The sequence below is a fragment of the Schistocerca cancellata genome, chromosome 2 (genome assembly GCF_023864275.1).
Source record: "Schistocerca cancellata isolate TAMUIC-IGC-003103 chromosome 2, iqSchCanc2.1, whole genome shotgun sequence".
NCBI classification, from domain to species: domain Eukaryota; kingdom Metazoa; phylum Arthropoda; class Insecta; order Orthoptera; family Acrididae; genus Schistocerca; species Schistocerca cancellata.
The window spans coordinates 1,013,179,458-1,013,201,220 of NC_064627.1; the positions used below are offsets into that span (position 1 = coordinate 1,013,179,458).

At 46.4% G+C, this 21,763-nt stretch overlaps 1 protein-coding gene across 1 annotated transcript in view; it reads right to left on the reverse strand.

The window, feature by feature from the left end:
* LOC126162987 (translation initiation factor IF-2-like) overlaps window positions 1–14,433 on the reverse strand; it is a 41,565-nt gene extending 27,132 nt beyond the window's left edge. The window contains exon 1 of the mRNA XM_049919844.1: window positions 14,360–14,433. Coding sequence (XP_049775801.1) covers window positions 14,360–14,371 — 12 coding nt within the window. The 5' untranslated portion in view covers window positions 14,372–14,433. The remainder of the gene's footprint in view (window positions 1–14,359) is intronic.
* Window positions 14,434–21,763: the final 7,330 nt, after the last annotated feature.

Genomic DNA, 21,763 nt, shown 5'->3' on the forward strand with positions numbered 1-21,763 from the left:
GAAGGCCATGTGTTGATGGGAGGCGCAGTGGCTGAAGTGAGGAATGACAAGTTACGTTCCATACAAACTCCAGTGCGACCGTATTTTACCTCCATCCGCCCGCTACGGTCTCAAGAAGTAGCCCTTCCACGGTTTGTAGTGGGACATCGCCCACTGACACATGGCTTCCTCTGACGTCAGGTGGAGCCCCCAGTATGTCAGAGATGCTGGACACAGTTGTTAATACTACATATTTTAAGTGAGTGTGTTTTAATTGACGACCTGAGGGTTGAACTGGGTCTCCCACAGGATCTGCCCTCTGTTTTAACTGATAACGAAGCGAGTGTTGTCCGTGTTTTAAGATTTTGTGTGGTTCAAAAATGGCTCTAAGCACTATGGGACTTAATATCTGAGGTCATCACTAAAAAAAATTGTTCAAATGGCTATGAGCACTATGGCACTTAACATCGGAGGTCATCAGTCCCCTAGAACTTAGAACTACTTAAACCTAACTAACCTCAGGACATCACACACATCCATGCCCGAGGCAGGATTCGAACCTGCGACTGCAGCAGCAGCGCGGTTCTGGACTGAAGCGCCTAGAACCGTCCGGCCACATCGGCCTGCATTTTGTGTGGTATCCGGAATTCTTCCCACGATATTGGGTAGGAGGCAGTTTTCTGTCCCTTTTTTAACGGTGTCTTCACAGGTATTTTATCCATGATTTTATCTAGTTATTCTGCTGTGTGTCGTTGGCATTTTATTCCGGGGTGTTATGAAGCTCACATTATTGTGGTTGCCTTACGTTTCTTGTGGAGGGGGGGGGGGTCGGGGGGGGGGATGATTCTTGGTTTTTCGTTTTATTGACCTTTTCCCACAGATTTTCATCACGTTCATCGGTTTATCATTAATGCAAGGGCGCTGATGACCGTACTGTTTACCGTCCTCAGCCGTAAGTCATCATCATCATCATCTTTCGAAGTGCTAACAGCGATCCAGCTAGACCCTTAACGGGGCACAGAGAGTTAAAAAGAATGGGGTACAATTCTCGAGCAGCCTCTCATAAGCCACACGTTTTTGTAGCCAATGCTAAGCTGGGGAATGCGAGATACAGGAGGCAAATGCTCGACTTCGGTTTATTGGGAAAATGTTAGGAAAGTGTGGTTCACCTGTAAAGAAGACCGTATATACAACAGTAGTGTGATCTACTTTTGAATACTGCTAGAGCGTTTCGGATCCCCAGCAGATTAAAGGAAGCAGAGACAGGCTGCTAGATTTGTTGCCGTTAGGTTCAATCAGCATGCAAGCATCACGGAGATGCTGGAAATGGAAATAGTTGGAGGGAAGGCGACGTGCTTTTAAAGGAACACTATTGGGAAAATTTAGAAAATCGGCATTTGAAGCTGACTGCGTAACGATTCTACTGCCGCCAACCTACACTCCTGGAAATGGAAAAAAGAACACATTGACACCGGTGTGTCAGACCCACCATACTTGCTCCGGACACTGCGAGAGGGCTGTACAAGCAATGATCACACGCACGGCACAGCGGACACACCAGGAACCGCGGTGTTGGCCGTCGAATGGCGCTAGCTGCGCAGTATTTGTGCACCGCCGCCGTCAGTGTCAGCCAGTTTCCCGTGGCATACGGAGCTCCATCGCAGTCTTTAACACTGGTAGCATGCCGCGACAGCGTGGACGTGAACCGTATGTGCAGCTGACGGACTTTGAGCGAGGGCGTATAGTGGGCATGCGGGAGGCCGGGTGGACGTACCACCGAATTGTTCAACACGTGGGGCGTGAGGTCTCCACACTACATCGATGTTGTCGCCAGTGGTCGGCGGAAGGTGCACGTGCCCGTCGACCTGGGACCGGACCGCAGCGACGCACGGATGCACGCCAAGACCGTAGGATCCTACGCAGTGCCGTAGGGGACCGCACCGCCACTTCCCAGCAAATTAGGGACACTGTTGCTCCTGGGGTATCGGCGAGGACCATTCGCAACCGTCTCCATGAAGCTGGGCTACGGTCCCGCACACCGTTAGGCCGTCTTCCGCTCACGCCCCAACATCGTGCAGTCCGCCTCTAGTGGTGTCGCGACAGGCGTGAATGGAGGGACGAATGGAGACGTGTCGTCTTCAGCGATGAGAGTCGCTTCTGCCTTGGTGCCAATGATGGTCGTATGCGTGTTTGGCGCCGTGCAGGTGAGCGCCACAATCAGGACTGCATACGACCGAGGCACACAGGGCCAACACCCGGCATCATGGTGTGGGGAGCGATCTCCTACACTGGCCGTACACCACTGGTGATCGTCGAGGGGACACTGAATAGTGCACGGTACATCGAAACCGTCATCGAACCCATCGTTCTACCATTCCTAGACCGGCAAGGGAACTTGCTGTTCCAACAGGACAATGCACGTCCACATGTATCCCGTGCCACCCGACGTGCTCTAGAAGGTGCAAGTCAACTACCCTGGCCAGCAAGATCTCCGGATCTGTCCCCCATTGAGCATGTTTGGGACTGGATGAAGCGTCGTCTCACGCGGTCTGCACGTCCAGCACGAACGTTGGTCCAACTGAGACGCCAGGTGGAAATGGCATGGCAAGCCGTTCCACAGGACTACATCCAGCATCTCTCCGATCGTCTCCATGGGAGAATAGCAGCCTGCATTGCTGCGAAAGGTGGATATACACTGTACTAGTGCCGACATTGTGCATGCTCTGTTGCCTGTGTCTATGTGCCTGTGGTTCTGTCAGTGTGATCATGTGATGTATCTGACCCCAGGAATGTGTCAATAAAGTTTCCCCTTCCTGGGACAATGAATTCACGGTGTTCTTATTTCAATTTCCACGAGTGTATTTAGACGCAGATGTAGATGTAAGCGACGCTTGATGTGGTGTGAAGAGCAATACCACTGTGCAATGGTGACCTAGAAACAAGTGATTCGGAGTGACGAATCACGGTATAACCTGTTGTAATCCGATGGAAGGATTTAGGTATGGCGAATGGTTGGAGTACGTTACCTGCTATCACGTGTAGTTCCGACAGTGAATTAGGGAGGAGCTGGTGTTACAGCATGGGGGGTGTTTTCCTTGGCTAGGTGGTGGTCCTCTTATTTAAGAAGACTCCAAATGAATACGTATACGAACAAATTTTATGGCATTGTGTACTGCGTACAGTAGAGGACTCGATGATTCTTTGTATCAGCACGACAGAAAGCATAAAAGTTGCCATAAGGCAACGCCTGTGAGGAAATGTTTTGTGGCCAGTAACATTCCTGACTGGTCTGCCCAGAGTTCTGAATTTAATGAATGAGTTACAAAGTGAACTTTACTCCAGACCCCAAAGTCCGACATGACTATCTTCACTGGTTTCAACTATTGAGGAAGAATGGATTGCCAAACATCTAGAGACATCCAGGCGCCTCACGGAGCCCCCAGCAGAGTTCAGTCTATCAGAAAGGCAAATGCTGGATACACCTCATATTGATGTCCACTGGTAAGTGTATGGGTACTTTTTGCAGTTTATTATTAAAATCTATAATGTAATGTGTACTAGCGGACAAATCCAGCATTGTTTGGGTGTCCATTTTTCCAATTTTCTGTTAGAAACGTATAGGTTCTGTACGCTGGGAGCAGCTGCTTCACGTGTGTACAACGCGATCTTGCAAAACTTCTCTAGAGCAAAGCCTCTAGACAGCTCTATTGACGGCTATAGTTTTCGCCCAGAGCCGTTTGCGCTTCGCACTTGCAAGCTATCAAAAGTGTTGCCAGGTATCAGCAGTTTCCTTAGATTGACTCAACTGCAGGAATATCTTAGTATTACAGAATAAACGTATTAAAACTTAATGCAACATACGGCATTTTTTCACGCACCTCAGTGCTTATGATGTCATATCTCCAGACCTCTCTACCATACAATGATATAATTTTGTAGGTACATTTAGCAGCATATGTGGATACTGTCTGCAAAAAGCGTTGCGAATAGAATTAGTAGCAAAGAAGTGACAAATGTAAACGTCATGCACACTGCGGCACTTTCTCACGCATCTCAGTCTTTATGACGTATCTCATGAACTATGTGTGATACCATGATACAATTTTTAGGTGCATTTACCGGCACATGTGGGTACTATCTGCGAAATTTATTGCCAATAGATTTGGTAGCACAGAATAAATAAATTTAAACGTCACGCATCATGCGCTATTTTTTCATGTATCTAATTGTTTTGTTTATGAGGGCATATCTCCTGAACACACACACACATTTTATAATATGTGTGGACGTATTCTGCTCAACAACTATTCAGCTGTTTATTTATTTACTTATCAGATTCCGTAGGACCATGCGAGCTACAACTACACGATTGTGGAAGGAGTCGGTTTATAGTCAACAGAACGCTGATTCGAAAATTGATAAACGAAATTACAGAAAATAAAAAGATAGGAGGAATATATGAATAGCTAAAATTTTATAGAGAAACGTTCTCGCGTAGTGCGAGGAATTCTTCTGCAGGATAGGAGTAGTGTCACAAGGAAAGCTATCAACTTGGGTTTTGCCACTTTCTCCATTTCTGCTGCAGGCGTACCGAAAATGAAACCTGCTGAACAATGCAGACCTTTCTGTACAATGGTTAAGAAAATGGTATTCAAGTTGATATTAATTTTCTGTGTGGTTTTCACTGAATTCTTCTGAATGGGTTAGTATCGTCAACAATAAACCCCGTGATGGGGCACTTGAACAACGGCTCGCAAACCTACATCGTAGGTCAGTGTGACTCCCCTTTTCTGAGCAAAGAATGTTCTTTGTGAGTGCACACGGTTGCCTCAAAATACAACACCGTACGAGATAATACAGTGAAAAAGTAAGCAAAGTCAACAAGGTTTCGCGTTTCCGAGTCAGAGACACTCGAGATCATTCTCATAGCGAAGATAGCAGCATCCAGTTTCTGCGCAAGACTTTGAACGTGATACTTCCTAGGAAGTCTTCCATCTCTTCCATCTACCCTCTGTCCTAAGGATTTAAAACGGTTGACTTCGCTGAATACCTGACTTGCATGCGAGAGTAAAATTTCGTTTTAATGATTGATATACATCTACAAAAGCAACGTACAGCGAACAGAACCCTTTTATACATCAAACCCTCCACCCCGCCCTCACCCTTACCGCTCTCTATCAAACCTCTTTGTTTAGAGGAGAAGTTTTCAAACTGTTATACTTTCCAAGTACGAACTTAAACAAATGTAACTGATTTTGTCGGTCATGCAGGACTTAGTTATAAGCTGAAACATTAGGGGAAAAGCTGAACAACTTGTAATGCCATTTAAATTACAGAAAATACCTACTATATAATGTTAATGTGTTACTAAACGCCTGATAGCACCCCAGATGTGCTCCACCGCGTTCAGAAGAGGCGAATTTGGAGGCCAAGACATCAACATTAGATCGCTGCCACACTCCCAAACTACTAAGATTCTGGCCTTTTGACAGGGGCAGTGATCCTGCTGATATGTCCCATCGCCTTTAGGGAAGACATCAAGCCTGAAGGAATGCAGCTGGTCAGCAGTAATGTTCCCGTAATGCTCATCTAGAAGCTCAGGCTAACATTTCCCCATAATATAATATTGCATCCGTCATCCTGCGTCCGTGGCTCGAAGCAAGTTTGGAGTAGCCGTTGACCTGGATGACGGCATATCTGGACTGGATCATCGACATCGTGAAGAAGAAACGTGATTCATCCGACCAAGCAACACCTTTTCAGTGTTCCACGGTCCAATCCTACGGTCCAATCCCGATAATCTCTTCCAACTGTGATTGTAACTGACGATGTCGGTGAGTCAGATTGTTCGAAGGGTTATAAATCACGTAGAGGATTCTAGTGCGACCAATTATATATCATTTCAGCCTTTAACAAGTAGGCATGAAAGAGAACAAATTCAGAGACGCACTACTCGGATCGTAACGCGTCCGTATAGCCCATACGGAAGTGCAACACAAATGCTCGGGAACGTCAAAGAGGGATACTTGGAAGAAAGACAAGGTATTTCTCGCGAAAAACTGTTGGGTAAAGTCAAAGAACTTGTATCTGAAGAAGACTGCGAGACCATTACGCTGTCGCCAACGTCAATCCCGAGAATAAGACAAGAGAGAATAGAGTGCGAACTGACGCACACAGTCACTCTTTTTTTCCCTCACTCAATAAGCCAATAGAATATGAAAGAAAATTGTTGGTATGGTTACGATGTAGCGTCCCACGCAGTATACAATGCGTTGCGGAGACTGTGCAGGAAAAATGATACAAACTTTCAGGGATAATGGGGAAGGGAAAATGTATCAGTTTTAGGTAAGGATAGCGTCCGAGTCGGAAGTTATAAGCGAAAATCGTTCTGATACCTCTGACACTGGAGTACATGTACCGATACTGTTGTTGCTAAGATTGTAGGCTGGCTCTAAGCACTATGGGACTTAACATCTGAGGTCATCAGTCCCCTAGACTTAGAACTACGTAAACTTAACTAACCTAAGGACATCACACACAACCATGCCCGAGGCAGGATTCGAACCTGCGACCGTAGCAGCCACGTGGTTCCGCACTGAAGCGCCTAGAACCGCTCGGCCACAGCGGCCGGCTAAGATTGTAGGGTAGACAACTTTCAGACATGGCATTATAGACCAAAACTCTTGTAAATATGAGCTCTAACTGCATATCTTAAGAGCTATGAGCACTTATTCATCTACGGTACTATGAAACACTTCTCTTCCACTGAACAAGTGCCCATAACTGTTAAGGTACGCATTAGTTTGCCTACTTTTACTAGATATTTTTTTCTTGTTTTGGTCCATACCATCTCCTACAAAAAATGTAGAAACCAAAGAGCTTGCAGTAGAAGAGATATTTTTCACAGTGTCAAAGATAAACAAATGCTTATTCCTCTTAATTTATGCATTTTAGAGTCCACATTTACTAATTTTTTTTCTTGTTTTGGTCCGTAACACTGCCTCTGAATGTTCTCTAGACTGCAGTACCGGTGCATGTTCGCTCATAACTTGAGACCCGCTCTTTTTTCGACTGGGGTCCTTCACCTCAAAATGATACATTGCACTTTCCCACTATCCCATAAAGTCTGTAACGTCACCACTGAATCGCCCTGTATGCAGACGTAGATGCAGAATAAAATTTTTATAATGACAGAGTGAAGTTGACAAAAAATACAGCTAAAACACCAATCACTTGTGTGGCTGTATACACTCCTGGAAATGGAAAAAAGAACACATTGACACCGGTGTGTCAGACCCACCATACTTGCTCCGGACACTACGAGAGGGCTGTACAAGCAATGATCACACGCACGGCACAGCGGACACACCAGGAACCGCGGTGTTGGCTGTCGAATGGCGCTAGCTGCGCAGCATTTGTGCACCGCCTCCGTCAGTGTCAGCCAGTTTGCCGTGGCATACGGAGCTCCATCGCAGTCTTTAACACTGGTAGCATGCCGCGACAGCGTGGACGTGAACCGTATGTGCAGTTGACGGACTTTGAGCGAGGGCGTATAGTGGGCATGCGGGAGGCCGGGTGGACGTACCGCCGAATTGCTCAACACGTGGGGCGTGAGGTCTCCACAGTACATCGATGTTGTCGCCAGTGGTCGGCGGAAGGTGCACGTGCCCGTCGACCTGGGACCGGACCGCAGCGACGCACGGATGCACGCCAAGACCGTGGGATCCTACGCAGTGCTGTAGGGGACCGCACCGCCACTTCCCAGCAAATTAGGGACACTGTTGCTCCTGGGGTATCGGCGAGGACCATTCGCAACCGTCTCCATGAAGCTGGGCTACGGTCCCGCACACTGTTAGGCCGTCTTCCGCTCACGCCCCAACATCGTGCAGCCCGCCTCCAGTGGTGTCGCGACAGGCGTGAATGGAGGGACGAATGGAGACGTGTCGTCTTCAGAGATGAGAGTCGATTCTGCCTTGGTGCCAATGATGGTCGTATGCGTGTTTGGCGCCGTGCAGGTGAGCGCCACAATCAGGACGGCATACGACCGAGGCCCACAGGGCCAACACCCGGCATCATGGTGTGGGGAGCGATCTCCTACACTGGCCGTACACCACTGGTGATCGTCGAGGTGACACTGAACAGTGCACGGTACACCCAAACCGTCATCGAACCCATCGTTCTACCATTCCTAGACCGGCAAGGGAACTTGCTGTTCCAACGGGACAATGCACGTCCGCATGTATCCCGTGCCACCCAACGTGCTCTAGAAGGTGTAAGTCAACTACCCTGGCCAGCAAGGTCTCCGGATCTGTCCCCCTTTGAGCATGTTTGGGACTGGATGAAGCGTCGTCTCACGAAGTCTGCACGTCCAGCACGAACGCTGGTCCAACTGAGGCGCAAGGTGGAAATGGCATGGCAAGCCGTTCCACAGGACTACATCCAGAATCTCTACGATCGTCTCCATGGGAGAATAGCAGCCTGCATTGCTGCGAAAGGTGGATATACACTGTATTAGTGCCGACATTTTGCATGCTCTGTTGCCTGTGTCTATGTGCCTGTGGTTCTGTCAGTGTGATCATGTGATGTATCTGACCCCAGGAATGTGTCAATAAAGTTTCCCCTTCCTGGGACAATGAATTCACGGTGTTCTTATTTCAATTTCCAGGAGTGTATTAAAATTAGTTACTTAGCTGAAGTCGACATCACGTGGAGTTAATAAACGTTCCAAACGAATGCAACTGATGTTGCATGACTACAACTTGTAGTAAAAGTACAATATTAGAAACTACTGATTACAGTAGTTTTGCGTCAGGTCCCATTCTAAAATTCTTTCGTGAGATCGATGCCGTTAATACGGCGGGATACGGGCATTCGCTGGAGTACCTTATTCGTAAGGATCCAGATATCTTCAGGAGCCACAAATTAAGTTTTCCTGACGATTACTGCCGATCCTCAGGAGAGCTAATGCTTTTAGATGCCTGAAAAAATTAGTTTCTGTCTTGGGGCTTATTAAGGAGAGCTGACTAAAAACAGAGGAAAGCGAAATATCCTCCGGTATAGTTGGAAATAGCTCCTAAGCTAGAAACACTTCGCAGTTCGGAACGTACTAATTCTCAGCACGTAGGTGAAATACACTGAGGTGATACGCACATATAATTAACAGACTTTGAACGCATAATGGTAATTAGAGCTAGACGCATGGAACATTCCATTTCGGAAATCGTTAGGGAGTTCAGTATTCCGAGATACACAGTGCAAAGAGCGCGCCAAAAACACGAAATTTCAGGGATTACCTCTCACCACGGACAGCCCAGTAACCGACGGGCTTCGCTTAACGATCGGGGGCAGCGGCGTTTCCGTAGAGTTGTCAGTGCTAACAGACAAGGAACACTGCATGAAATAACCGCAGAAGTCGGTGTGGGACATACGACGAATGCATCCATTAGCACAGTGCGGCAAAATCTGGCGTTAATGCGATATGGCAGCAGAAGACAGACGCGAGTGCCTTTGCTAACACCACGACTTGGACTGCAGCGACTCTCTTGGATTCGTGAGCGTATCGGTTGCCCCTAGAGGACTGGAAAACCGTGCCCTGGCCAGATGAACCCCGATTTCAGTGGTAAGAGCTGATGGTAGGGTTCGAATGTGGCGCAGACCCCACGAAGCCATCGACCCAAGGCACTGTGCGAGCTGGTGGCGGCTTCACAATGGTGTGGGCTGTATTTACATGGAATGGAGTGGGTTCTCTGGATGTTAGAGTACTTGGAAGTCATTTGCGGTCATTCATGGACGTCACATTCCCGAACAATGTTGGATTTTTTTTTATGGCTGATAATGTGCCCTGTCAATGGGCCACAATTGTCCGCGACTGATTTGAAGGATGTTCTGGGCAATTCGAACGAATGGCTTGGCCACCCAGATTGCCCTAAAGGAATCTCATCGAACATTTATGGGACATAATTGAGAGGTCAGTTCGTTCACAGAATCCTGCACTGGTAACAACTTCACAATTGTGGACGGCTATAGGGGCAGCATGGCTCAATATTCCTGCGTAGGACGTCCAACGACTTGTTGAGTCCATAACAAGTCGAGTTGTTGTGCTACGCCGGGCACAAGGATGTCCGACACAATAGTATGAGATATCTCATAGCTTTTAGGACTGAAGTGTATGAGAAAAGACCGAAGTGCAATACCTTCACTTGACTCTCATCCCATTCTCGTTTCAATGTGGCACTATCTCCTCCAGTACAAAGGTGGATACATCTTATATGAATGAAATGCGAAACTTTGTTAATAAGTTCAGTTTTGAGCGGAAACATTATTAAATAGCGCCAGCTGGAATTACGCGGACCTACCACTGTAATTAAATATATACAGGGTGTTTCAAAAATGACCGGTATATTTGAAACGGCAATAAAAACTAAACGAGCAGCGATAGAAATACACCGTTTGTTGCAATATGCTTGGGACAACAGTACATTTTCAGGCGGACAAACTTTCGAAATTACAGTAGTTACAATTTTCAACAACAGATGGCGCTGCAAGTGAAGTGAAAGATATAGAAGACAACGCAGTCTGTGGGTGCGCCATTCTGTACGTCGTCTTTCTGCTGTAAGCGTGTGCTGTTCACAACGTGCAAGTGTGCTGTAGACAACATGGTTTATTCCTTAGAACAGAGGGTTTTTCTGGTGTTGGAATTCCACCGCCTAGAACGCAGTGTTGTTGCAACAAGACGAAGTTTTCAACGGAGATTTAATGTAACCAAAGGACCGAAAAGCGATACAATAAAGGATCTGTTTGAATTCAACGGACTGGGAAAGTGACGGATGAACGTGCTGGAAAGGTAGGGCAACCGCGTACGGCAACCACAGAGGGCAACACGCAGCTAGTGCAGCAGGTGATCCAACAGCGGCCTCGGGTTTCCGTTCGCCGTGTTGCAGCTGCGGTCCAAATGACGCCAACGTCCACGTATCGTCTCATGCGCCAGAGTTTACACCTCTATCCATACAAAATTCAAATGCGGCAACCCCTCAGCGCCGCTACCATTGCTGCACGAGAGACATTCGCTAACGATATAGTGCACAGGATTGATGACGGCGATATGCATGTGGGCAGCATTTGGTTTACTGACGAAGCTTATTTTTACCTGGACGGCTTCGTCAATAAACAGAACTGGCGCATATGGGGAACCGAAAAGCCCCATGTTGCAGTCCCATCGTCCCTGCATCCTCAAAAAGTACTGGTCTGGGCCGCCATTTCTTCCAAAGGAATCATTGGCCCAGTTTTCAGATCCGAAACGATTACTGCATCACGCTATCTGGACATTCTTCGTGAATTTGTGGCGGTACAAACTGCCTTAGACGACACTGGGAACACCTCGTGGTTTATGCAAGATGGTGCCCGGCCACATCGCACGGCCGACGTCTTTAATTTCCTGAATGAATATTTCGATGATCGTGTGATTGCTTTGGGCTATCCGAAACATACAGGAGGCGGCGTGGATTGGCCTCCCTATTCGCCAGACATGAACCCCTGTGACTTCTTTCTGTGGGGACACTTGAAAGACCAGATGTACCGCCAGATTCCAGAAACAATTGAACAGCTGAAGCAGTACATCTCATCTGCATGTGAAGCCATTCCGCCAGACACGTTGTCAAAGGTTTCGGGTAATTTCATTCAGAGACTACGCCATATTATTGCTACGCATGGTGGATATGTGGAAAATATCGTACTATAGAGTTTCCCAGACCGCAGCGCCATCTGTTGTTGAAAATTGTAACTACTGTAATTTCGAAAGTTTGTCTGCCTGAAAATGTACTGTTGTCCCAAGCATATTGCAACAAACGGTGTATTTCTATCGCTGCTCGTTTAGTTTGTATTGCCGTTTCAAATATACCGGTCATTTTTGAAACACCCTGTAGCTGGACTAGAGACGAATGTGGAAATCGTCTAGTGACGATACGGGCCACGAATCGGGACATCAACTCGCATAGCTTGTTATGGCCGGCCAGTGTGTCAGAAATGACGAAGCTGGTCAGTTCTCCCTGTGGTTCTGTTGTGAACATCTGTGGAAACTGGACGTAGGACTGTGTAGATACCGTTTGCTACTGGTGATTGAATTTTTATCTCCATTTCGAGTATTTCGTTTCTGCTTCGACCGGGTTTTTCCACGGTTTTAGTGTTGTCTAAGTTGACTGCCACCACCGCTTCTAATTCTGACTACTGCGGCCTCCACTGCCTTTTTAGGTTTATCTGATGGTGCACCAAGAGCGCGACACGCGTTTTTAATCAACAAACATTGCAACAGGGAATGTCTTGTACTGGGAATAGGCCAAAGAGGTTTCAAGGATAGAACTGGACGGTTGTTCAGTTTCTGTAATCGGCGCAACATCTCTAACAGAAAAAGCTGCGAGGAAGGTGTGGTGTCACCGCCAGGCACCACACTTGCTAGGTGGTAGCTTTAAATTGGCCGCGGTCCATTAGTACATGTTGGACCCGCGTGTCGCCACTGTCAGTAATTGCAGACCGAGCGCCACCACACGGCAGGTCTAGAGAGACGTACTAGCACTCGGCCCAGTTGTACGACGACTTTGCTAGCGACTACACTGACGAAGCCTTTCTCTCATTTGCCGAGAGATAGTTAGAATAGCCTTCAGCTAAGTCCATGGCTACGACCTAGCAAGGCGCCATTAACCATATCTATAGAGAGTCTCACTTGTATCATCAAGAATGCTGTATACAAATGATGGATTAAAAGTTAAGTATCCCAGCAGCTACGTACTTTTCTTTATAGCATTCATTACGTATCCTGTTCCAGACTTCACGCCCGTCTGCGTTAGATTATAGCGTGCATTTCGGCCTCCTCTATCTACAAGGTGTTGGCACATTTGCCAACACATCAGAAGGTTTAATTGCAGACGTTGCAAGTGGTGAACCATTCCATACAGAATTAAAGCCCGTGTAAGAAGACTTAAATCTGTCTTTGGCACAGCTCTACTACGGACATGAAAGTGGCAGTACACAGGCCAATAGAGAAGGCACGTCATCTCGTTCTTATTTAACCTCTACATGCATTAGATGTAACGTCCCTTACTAAAAATGGAGACAATTATTTTACAAAATACCAGTAACCCTCTCACCCCCAAGTTTTTTAAGAATCGAATTGCCATGTGCAAGCCGACCGTTGTGGCTGTGCGGTTCTAGGCGCTTCAATCTGGAACCGCGGGACCGCTACGGTCGCAGGTTCGAATCCTGCTTCGGGCATGGATGTCTGTGATGTCCTTAGGTTAGTTAGGTTTACGTAGTTCTAAGTTCTAGGGGACTGATGACCTCAGAAGTTAACTCCCATAGTGCTTAGAGCCATTTTTGAACCCATGTGTAAAGCAGCTTCAAACGTTGGTTCAAAATGGCTCTGAGCACTATGGGACTTAACATCTGAGGTCATCAGTCCTCTAGACTTAGAACTACTGGAACATAACTAAGGACATCACATACACCCATGCCCGTGGCAGGATTCGAACCTGCAACCGTAGCAGCAGCGCGGTTTCGGACTGAAGCGCCTAGAACCTGTCGGTCACAACGTCCGGCTCAAACGTTGGATTATTTAATAAATGAGTTAATGTGCTATTATTTGACGTTACTCATGAACAGCAAATATGCAGTAAGCGATAAACTTTTTCCTCCTTCTTTTTTTTTTTGGGGGGGGGGGGTATCAGCGAGAAAAGGTTGTTGGAATTCGCTAAATACTCTCATATTCAAAAACTGGATTTTCAGGCTAAGTTACTCTGCTTCAAGACATATAGACATTTTCTAATTGCAATACTATGCTTACTGTGTTTAATTGCCGCGCGGGATTAGCCGAGCGGTCTGAGGCGTTGCAGTCATGGACTCTGCGGCTGGTCCCGGCGGAGGTTCGAGTCCTCCCTCGGGCATGGGTGTGAGTGTTTGTCCTTAGGACACTTTAGGTTAAGTAGTGTGTAAGCTTAGGGACTGATGACCTTAGCTGTTAAGTCCCATAAGATTTCACACACATGTGTGTGAACTGTGTTTAACCTTTACGTTAGGTTACAACTTTTAGCGAATAGATTATGACAGCCAATTATTATATGAAATACTGGCAGCTGAATACTTGTTACCTCTGGCAGCCAGAAGCCAGCCGACGGGTAAATGGTCACCGGGTGACCACTTAAGCCATTTAATAATGTGAATTTCTATAATTCGGACGGGGTCTAGCTGTGATTAGTGTGAATTAATGAGGTTTCACCGCACTGAAGTTCCAACCGTCGTATAACAACTCGTGCAGTGGTGCAGCAGCAGCAGCCGTTTACGCGTGTTCCACCAGAGTATCGAAGCAGAGGCGTCACAGAGCGCAGCCACTTACCAGGAGCTTCATTGCGGACGAAGGACGACAGACAGCGGACAGCGGCGGTAGCGGTCTGCAGAGTGGCGAGGGAAGCAGCGCCGGCGGCTTTATACGCTGGCGGCGGCGGCCGCGGCCTTGGCGGCGGCGGCGGCGGCGGCGGCGGCGACGGCGGACCGCGCGGGGGTCGGACACCCGCTCCACCGGCTCCAGACCGGTCCCCGTTACGCCCAAAATACGAGCGCTCCTGCCGCTGCACAACGAACGGGCACTGTGGCTCAGGTCCAATTGTGAATCAACTCCACTTCTCTGCTCTGCATAATAGATTGATTACCCGTACGAAGACGATAACTCACGACCACTCCTCAAGCCACTCTACAGTAGTTGACTAAAACAACCGATTTTCGGTGAAATTGGTTTTTCTCCACACTAATTTAAGGGGCTCCGGAAAGGCTCAAAATCATGAAAAGTTCAATTTTTACTTTTTTGCGTTTTCTGAATCTGCAGACTATTACCTTTTAATAGATATATAATTTATTCAAATCCGAAGACAACAACTGTTTTAAATTTTTTTTGAAATGTGTTCTACATGGGCGTGACCCACTGTGGCGCTGTTAAACTGCTGTCAAATGGTGTTATTATTAACGTCCGTGTTGATCAGGTACATTTTAGTGATGTGAGATAAAGTATGTGTTGTGGCTAACCTGTGATGGTTCAGTATATATCGCTGGTGTGATTGTCGATTGTTTCATGTTTATTTACTCTGTCGTTATCTCGAAAATATTCGTAATTAATTCTGTTTCTTGAGTCTCTGTTTTGTTGAAGTATAATAATGAGTAAAAGTAAAGTTATTAGAAATCCTCTGAAGGCTTTTAAGAAAAGGAGAAATGTTGGAAAGCCAAAGGTATTTAGAAATATGGGAATGAATATAGGTTCTAACATGGTACGAGCGATGCTTGCTTTAGACAAGGAACGCCTTCGGGCTGCAGACAGGGCTGTAAAGAGTCTAGAAATACAAGAAAGAGTAAACAGGAGGAGGATCAAGAGGAAGCTGGAGGAGGAGTTTGCAGATGATGAAGATAATCCATCCTATGGACCTGGAATGCACTAAAAAGTTAATCCAATCTTTGTCGCTCGATTCCCAAAACTTTTATTTTCTCATACTAATTACATGTTTTCTAAGGATCTTCCAAACATATTTGTTTCAAACTTTCAGTAAATGTTACACAGTACCTTCTGCATAATTTAACACAGCCTTTTTCCAAAAAACTGTATATTTTTGAATATATAAATAAAAAATTGCAAAACAATGTTGTGAATTTTCATTACAATTGAAAAAAAATCATCTTTAATAACTGAACTAAAATTTTGTAAAATCCCTATGTTAAGTTGTAGCCCATATTCCAATAAAAAATCTGTAAAAAGTTCAACTTCCTACCTCAAATACTTTGTGAGGAAAGATGTAATTTATAAGCGTTATTTTAACATTGCAAGTATAGGGCGTTCCGGAGCCCCTTAACCTGAGTGTGAAAACTGCTCAAAATAAACGGTTTCTGAAATAACGGATTTTCGATTTTTTTATTCCCATTGGTTCCTGTAATAAACGTAGAAATCTAGACTGAAAAATATTGACTCACTCAGCTCCAGGATACGTAGACTCAAAATACTAAATTAAATAGGCAAATATAGGAAACTTAATCCGTCCACCGTTAGCTGCTATTCTCGGAAAGTGACAAGTGTTGTAAACTGCAAAAAAGTCATCTGTATTCTTCTTTTGATTCTAATTTTTGAAACTCTGCTGGAAAATTATGTGGTAATCGTGGAATTGTACGACTATGTGGGTATTCCGAACAGTCAGTACTAAAGGGTGAAAACTGAGGCTGAATAACTCTGTTTTTCGTGTTAATTTGTCCGTTTTCAACGGCTACAAGCAGTTAGTTGTATTATGTAGACACGAACAACATGTCAGCTACTTTCTATTTTTCTTGTATACTATAAATGAACTGTTATGTTTCTCTTTTAATACTGTTACCATAATTTCGTTCCTCTTTTATTATCTCATAGAAACGGCAGATAAAAAAATGTTCAAATGTGTGTGAAATCTTATGGGACTTAACTGCTAAGGTCATCAGTTCCTAAGCTTACACACTACTTAAATTATCCTAAGGACAAACACACACACCCACGCCTGAGGGAGGACTCGAACCTCCGCCGGGACCAGCCGCACAAATGGCAGACTATTTATTCTATAAAGCAAATGAAGTATCGTACTTTACTGACATATGACTTCGTAAAACTATTTCAACACCAGAGTTGGTGCCATTCTGCAACGCAACGGATGTCCGACAACGACAGGGAGAAAATGCCGTATAGACCAGGGTAGGGGGAAGCCTTGCACACTGCAAATACACGTGTTCCTTACGCCACGACATGCGGCAACAGGGACATTATCGTCTCAGTAATGCTGTACCAATTCTCACGCCAGGTGTCTGTTGCTCGTTTTTGTTAGCAAAATGCTTCAAATGGCTCTGAGCGCTATGGGACTTCCCCCTAGAACTTAGAACTACTTAAACCTAACTAACCTAAGGACATCACACACACCCATGCCCGAGGCAGGATTCGAACCTGCGACCGTAGCAGTCCCGCGGTTCCGGACTGCAGCGCCTAGACCGCACGGCCACCGCGGCCGGCCAGACGGCGGTGGGAGACGAAACTGACTGTCGCCCGGGACTGATGCTCTGGGTTGCCATTTCCTTTCATAGCAGCTCAGGGTTTTGGCGATCTGACGCGCCAAACGGACAGAATTTGGCACGACGTCCCTAAGGGGGACATCGAAAAACTCTGTCAATGAATGCCAAGTGGAGTAACTTCTTTCATTAGGTCACAGATGGACCGACGCGTTATTGACTTGCACAATTTGTGCAGCTCTTTCTCTTGAATAAATCATGAAATTTACCTGAGGTTGTAAAGATGTTTGTCTGTACATGTACATCACATTTAACTATTTCCACTTCATTCGGATAATTCCTTCGTGATGCATCCTTTTTTGTTTTAAGGTGTATTTTACTTATAAACTGAAATTCTCTGCGTACACTACTCGCAATTACAATTGCTACGCCAAGAAGAAATGCAGATGATAAACGCGTATTCATTGGACAAATATACTATACTAGAACTGACATGTGATTACATTTTCACGCAATTTTGGTGCATAGATCCTGAGAAATCAGAACCCAGAACAACCACCTCTGGCCGTAATAACGACCTTGATACGCCTGGAAATTGAGTCAAACAGAGATTGGATGGCGTGTACAGATACAGCTGCCCATGCAGCTTCATTACCACAGTTCATCAAGAGTAGTGACTGGCGTATTGTGACGGGCCAGTTGCTCGGGCACCGTTGACCACAACTTTTCAATTGATGAGAGATCTGGAGAATGTGCTGCCCAGGGCAGAAGTCGAATAATTTCTGTATCCAGAGAGGCCCGTACAGGACCTGCAACATGCGGTCGTGCATTATCCTGCTGAAATGTAGGGTTTCGCAGGGATCGAATGAAGGGTACAGCCACGGGTCGTAACACATCTGAAATGTAACGTCCACTGTTCAATGTGCCGTCAATGCGAACAAGAGGTGACCGAGACGTGTAACCAATGGCACCCCATACCATCACGCTGGGTGATACGCCAGTACGGCGATGACGAATACACGCTTCCAGTGTGCGTTCACCGCGATGTCGCCAAACACGGGTGCGACGATCATGATGCTGTAAACAGAACGTGGATTCATCCGAAAAAATGACGTTTTGCCATTCGTGCATCCAGGTTGGTCGTTGAGCACACCATCGCAGGCGCTCCTGTCTGTGATGCAGCGTCAAGGACAACCGCAGCCATGGCCTCCGAGCTGATAGTCCATGTTGCTGCAAACGTCGTCGAACTGTTCGTGCAGATGGTTGTTGTCTTGCAAACGTCCCCGTCTGTTGGCTCAGGGATCGAGACGTGACTGCACGATCCGTTACAGCCATGCGGATAAGATGCCTGTCATCTCGACTGCTAGTGATACGAGGCCGTTGGGATCCAGCACGGCGTTCCGTATTACCCTCCTGAACCCACCGATTCCATATTCTGCTAACAGTCATTGGATCTCGACCAAAGCGAGCAGCAATGACGCGATACGATAAACCGCAATCGCGATATGCTACAATCCTACCTTTGTCAAATTCGGAAACGTGATGGTATGCGTTTCTCCTCCTTACACGAGGCATCACAACAACGTTTCACCAGGCAACGCCGGTCAACTGCTGTTTCTGTATGAGAAATCGGTTGGAAACTTTCCTCATGTCAGCACGTTGTAGGTGTCGCCACCGGCGCCAGCCTTGTGTGAATGCTCTGAAAAGCTAATCATTTACATATCACAGCATCTTCTTGCTGTCGGTTAAATTTCGCGTCTATAGCACGTCATCTTCGTGGTGTAGCAATTTTAATGGCCAGTTGTGTATATATATATATATATAGAAAAGCAGTTTTTCCATTTTTGTAATAGAAAGTAAATAAAAAAGCCTACTGAAGACGCTATATGAGCCGTGCGTGGCTCGTGTTCGTGCCATCTCTTATTTATCATCCTGGTTTTTTTTTTTTTTTTTTTTGCCGTACTGCCACCTCGTTATGTTAGTTTCAATTACTTGTGTCACTGAGTTCCTACTTTGCCGCCAGTGAGCGGCAGCAGCAGCGCTTATCGATATAAGCCCTGCTGTATTATCTTTGCTGGATCCCTCCCTCTCTCCATCTCCACACCCTCCATCTCCTTTCCCAACACAACTTCCACCGTCTACCCCTCCCGGATGATGAGCTTCGCCCTGACATCTACCCTTCCTACCAACTCTAACCCCCTCTTCCTGCCTCCTCCTCAGGGCTCCCTCTCCCCCCTTCCTCCTTCTGAGCGGATTTCCCCTCCTACTCCCCCTCCATCTCTTGTGCCTTCTTTCAGTGTCTCTGCGCTCCCTCCTGCCCTGTCTTCCCTTTTCCTCTCCCGCCCCATGTGTCTCCTGCCTCTTCGTGAACCCACGGTTGCCCCTCCTCTCTTCATCCCGCCGCTTCCCCAGCTGCCCCATGCTCTCCCCTCCTTTTCCATTCTCTCTGACCTTTCCCTCGGCAGGTCCCACCTGGTAGTTTTATTCTTCGCCGTGTATGCTCCAAGTGGGTTTTAAGTGTGTTGTTTCGGAGTGTTTTTAACACTGTGGCCAACTTTTAACCTGTGCGTGCGCATCCAGTGTCTTCTCTGTGTTTTACGAATCGCCTACTGTGTTTTTTAACTTTCTGGTGACTTTTTTAACTGTCCCCAATGAACGTCTACGTGTCAGTGTATTTTTACCTCCATTTTCTCCCCTTACTCTGTTTTATGTCCCCCTTTTTTATCTCCTTATATATGTATTATTTTATTCTTGTTATAGTTGTCATGTCACTCGGCAGAAGAGCGGCGGGTTGTGTTGCTGACAGCCCTCCCTTGCCCATGTGGGGCAGGGGAGTGAAATCACAATAAAGAAAAAAAAAATCTTTGCTGGACTGCTATTACTTACCGATCGTCGAGTGTCGACAAGTTAGTTGGAATGCGCCAGCAGTGGAGTTCGGACTTTGCAGTCAGACAGTTGCGACGCGGCAAAAGTTTGGTCGGGCTGGAGCGGCAGTGAGGTTCGTACAGCCACGACTCGCCTCACCGTTGCCGGCACACATGGCTGCGGACGGTCTTGGTTGATCGTCGGTTGGTCGTCTTACCGGACGACGTGTATTTGCTCGCTGATCGCTTATGGGTTCACGGTGTGTGTCTCAACTCGTGGTTCGTCCTGGTGATTGCACAGTCACTGCTTTTAGCATTGGTCGCGTTCTTCGTCCAAGTGTTTGTGAAATTGTGTGTAGCCTTGTGATCTTCACTGCCCAGTTATTTTAGTGCTGTCTCCGTGCTGACGTGTAGCAGTCGGTCGGTTGGTGTGGATCGGCCAGGAAATCTCCCCGCAGCGCAGTGGGCCGGGCCCGCTGGCGGTCTCTACGCAGTGGCGGAGTGTGTGGGAGCTGCTCCGACTGCTACGAGGTTCGTGGCTCACCGACCCAGGACATCAAAGTTGAGTGGTGATTTAATTACCGAAGCCAGTCTGTTCACATTGTGCCGTTGGTTTTCATGGTTGGCTGTTGGGGGTATTCCCGTGAGCAACAGCGAGTGTTCCGAGTTGGCGAAATTTTGGCCATCATCCGGTGGAGTTTAACTCTAGTTCGGTAATTTGAAGTCCAAGTGCACCAGCGGAATTTTCTGCCTTGTGGCCATTAGCGTTCCGGTTACCTACCCTGGCCGCTGTCGTAAAATTCAGGCAGTGTACTTTCCTCTCCGTGTTGTCGTAGTTTTGACAGCTTATGTGTAATTGGTTGTGGGCGGCTACGCCTTTTACGTTTTGCCTTTGGAATTCCTTGCGTACTGGTCTGATGGAAAGCAAGTCGTCTTGTTGGTGGATCCGTTGACTGTGTTTTGGTTGGGTTGCCGGCGGATCGGATATAGTTGGGCCGACTGCCTGTCTCCCCTAAGCGAACGTTAATATTTTAAGTGCAGACCGACCCCCGGAAACTTAAGAGCGCCGCTGCCTGTACTGCCTTTTCTTATTGGTGTTTGATTGTGTATTTTAATGGCTCATAGCCGTTGGTTTGAATTTGTATGCTTTTAGTTGAGTTTTAAATAATGAGCCTTCAGCCGTTTTAAAATTGAAAGCTCCTTACTTGTCAAGTCTTGCATAATGTTTGGGCTTTCAGCCTCATTTAAAATATATTTGGATAAAACTTTGGGCCTCCTGCCTTTTGGAAATTTATTGTAGTTGTGTTTTAAATCATGGGCCTTCAGCCGTTTTAAAATTAAAATTCGCTACTTGTCAAGTCTTAAATTGTTTGGGCCTTCAACCTCATTTGAAATATTATTGAAGGTAAAAAACCTTGCGCTTTCTGCCTTTTGAAAATTTATTGTAGTTGTGTTTTAAATCATGCGCCTTCAGCCGTTTTAAAAATTAAATAGGTTGTGCCCTTAAGCCATAAGATTGTGTGACATATTGAGTCGATAGTTAAGCTCAGAAATTTGCACTGTACTGTTTGGGCAACTAAATAAATTTATATGTGTTCTAGTGCAACTGACAGCCGCTCAATTTTGGCTCCTTTCTACAATTCCAACTACCTGTTCTGTCCTGCGAATTTAACCAGGCGTTTCACTGTAACTTGGGTGAAACATGTCTGAGTAAAAAAAAAGGTAATAATTGTGTTTACCAGAGGTGGAACCAACCTAAAAACAAACTGAAAGATGTATATTTTGACGAATCCCAGAAATCCATTAATAATGAAGCTGATAGCACTGTACGGGGCACTGAAATACGTAGTAAACGTGCCTACATTGGAAACAGT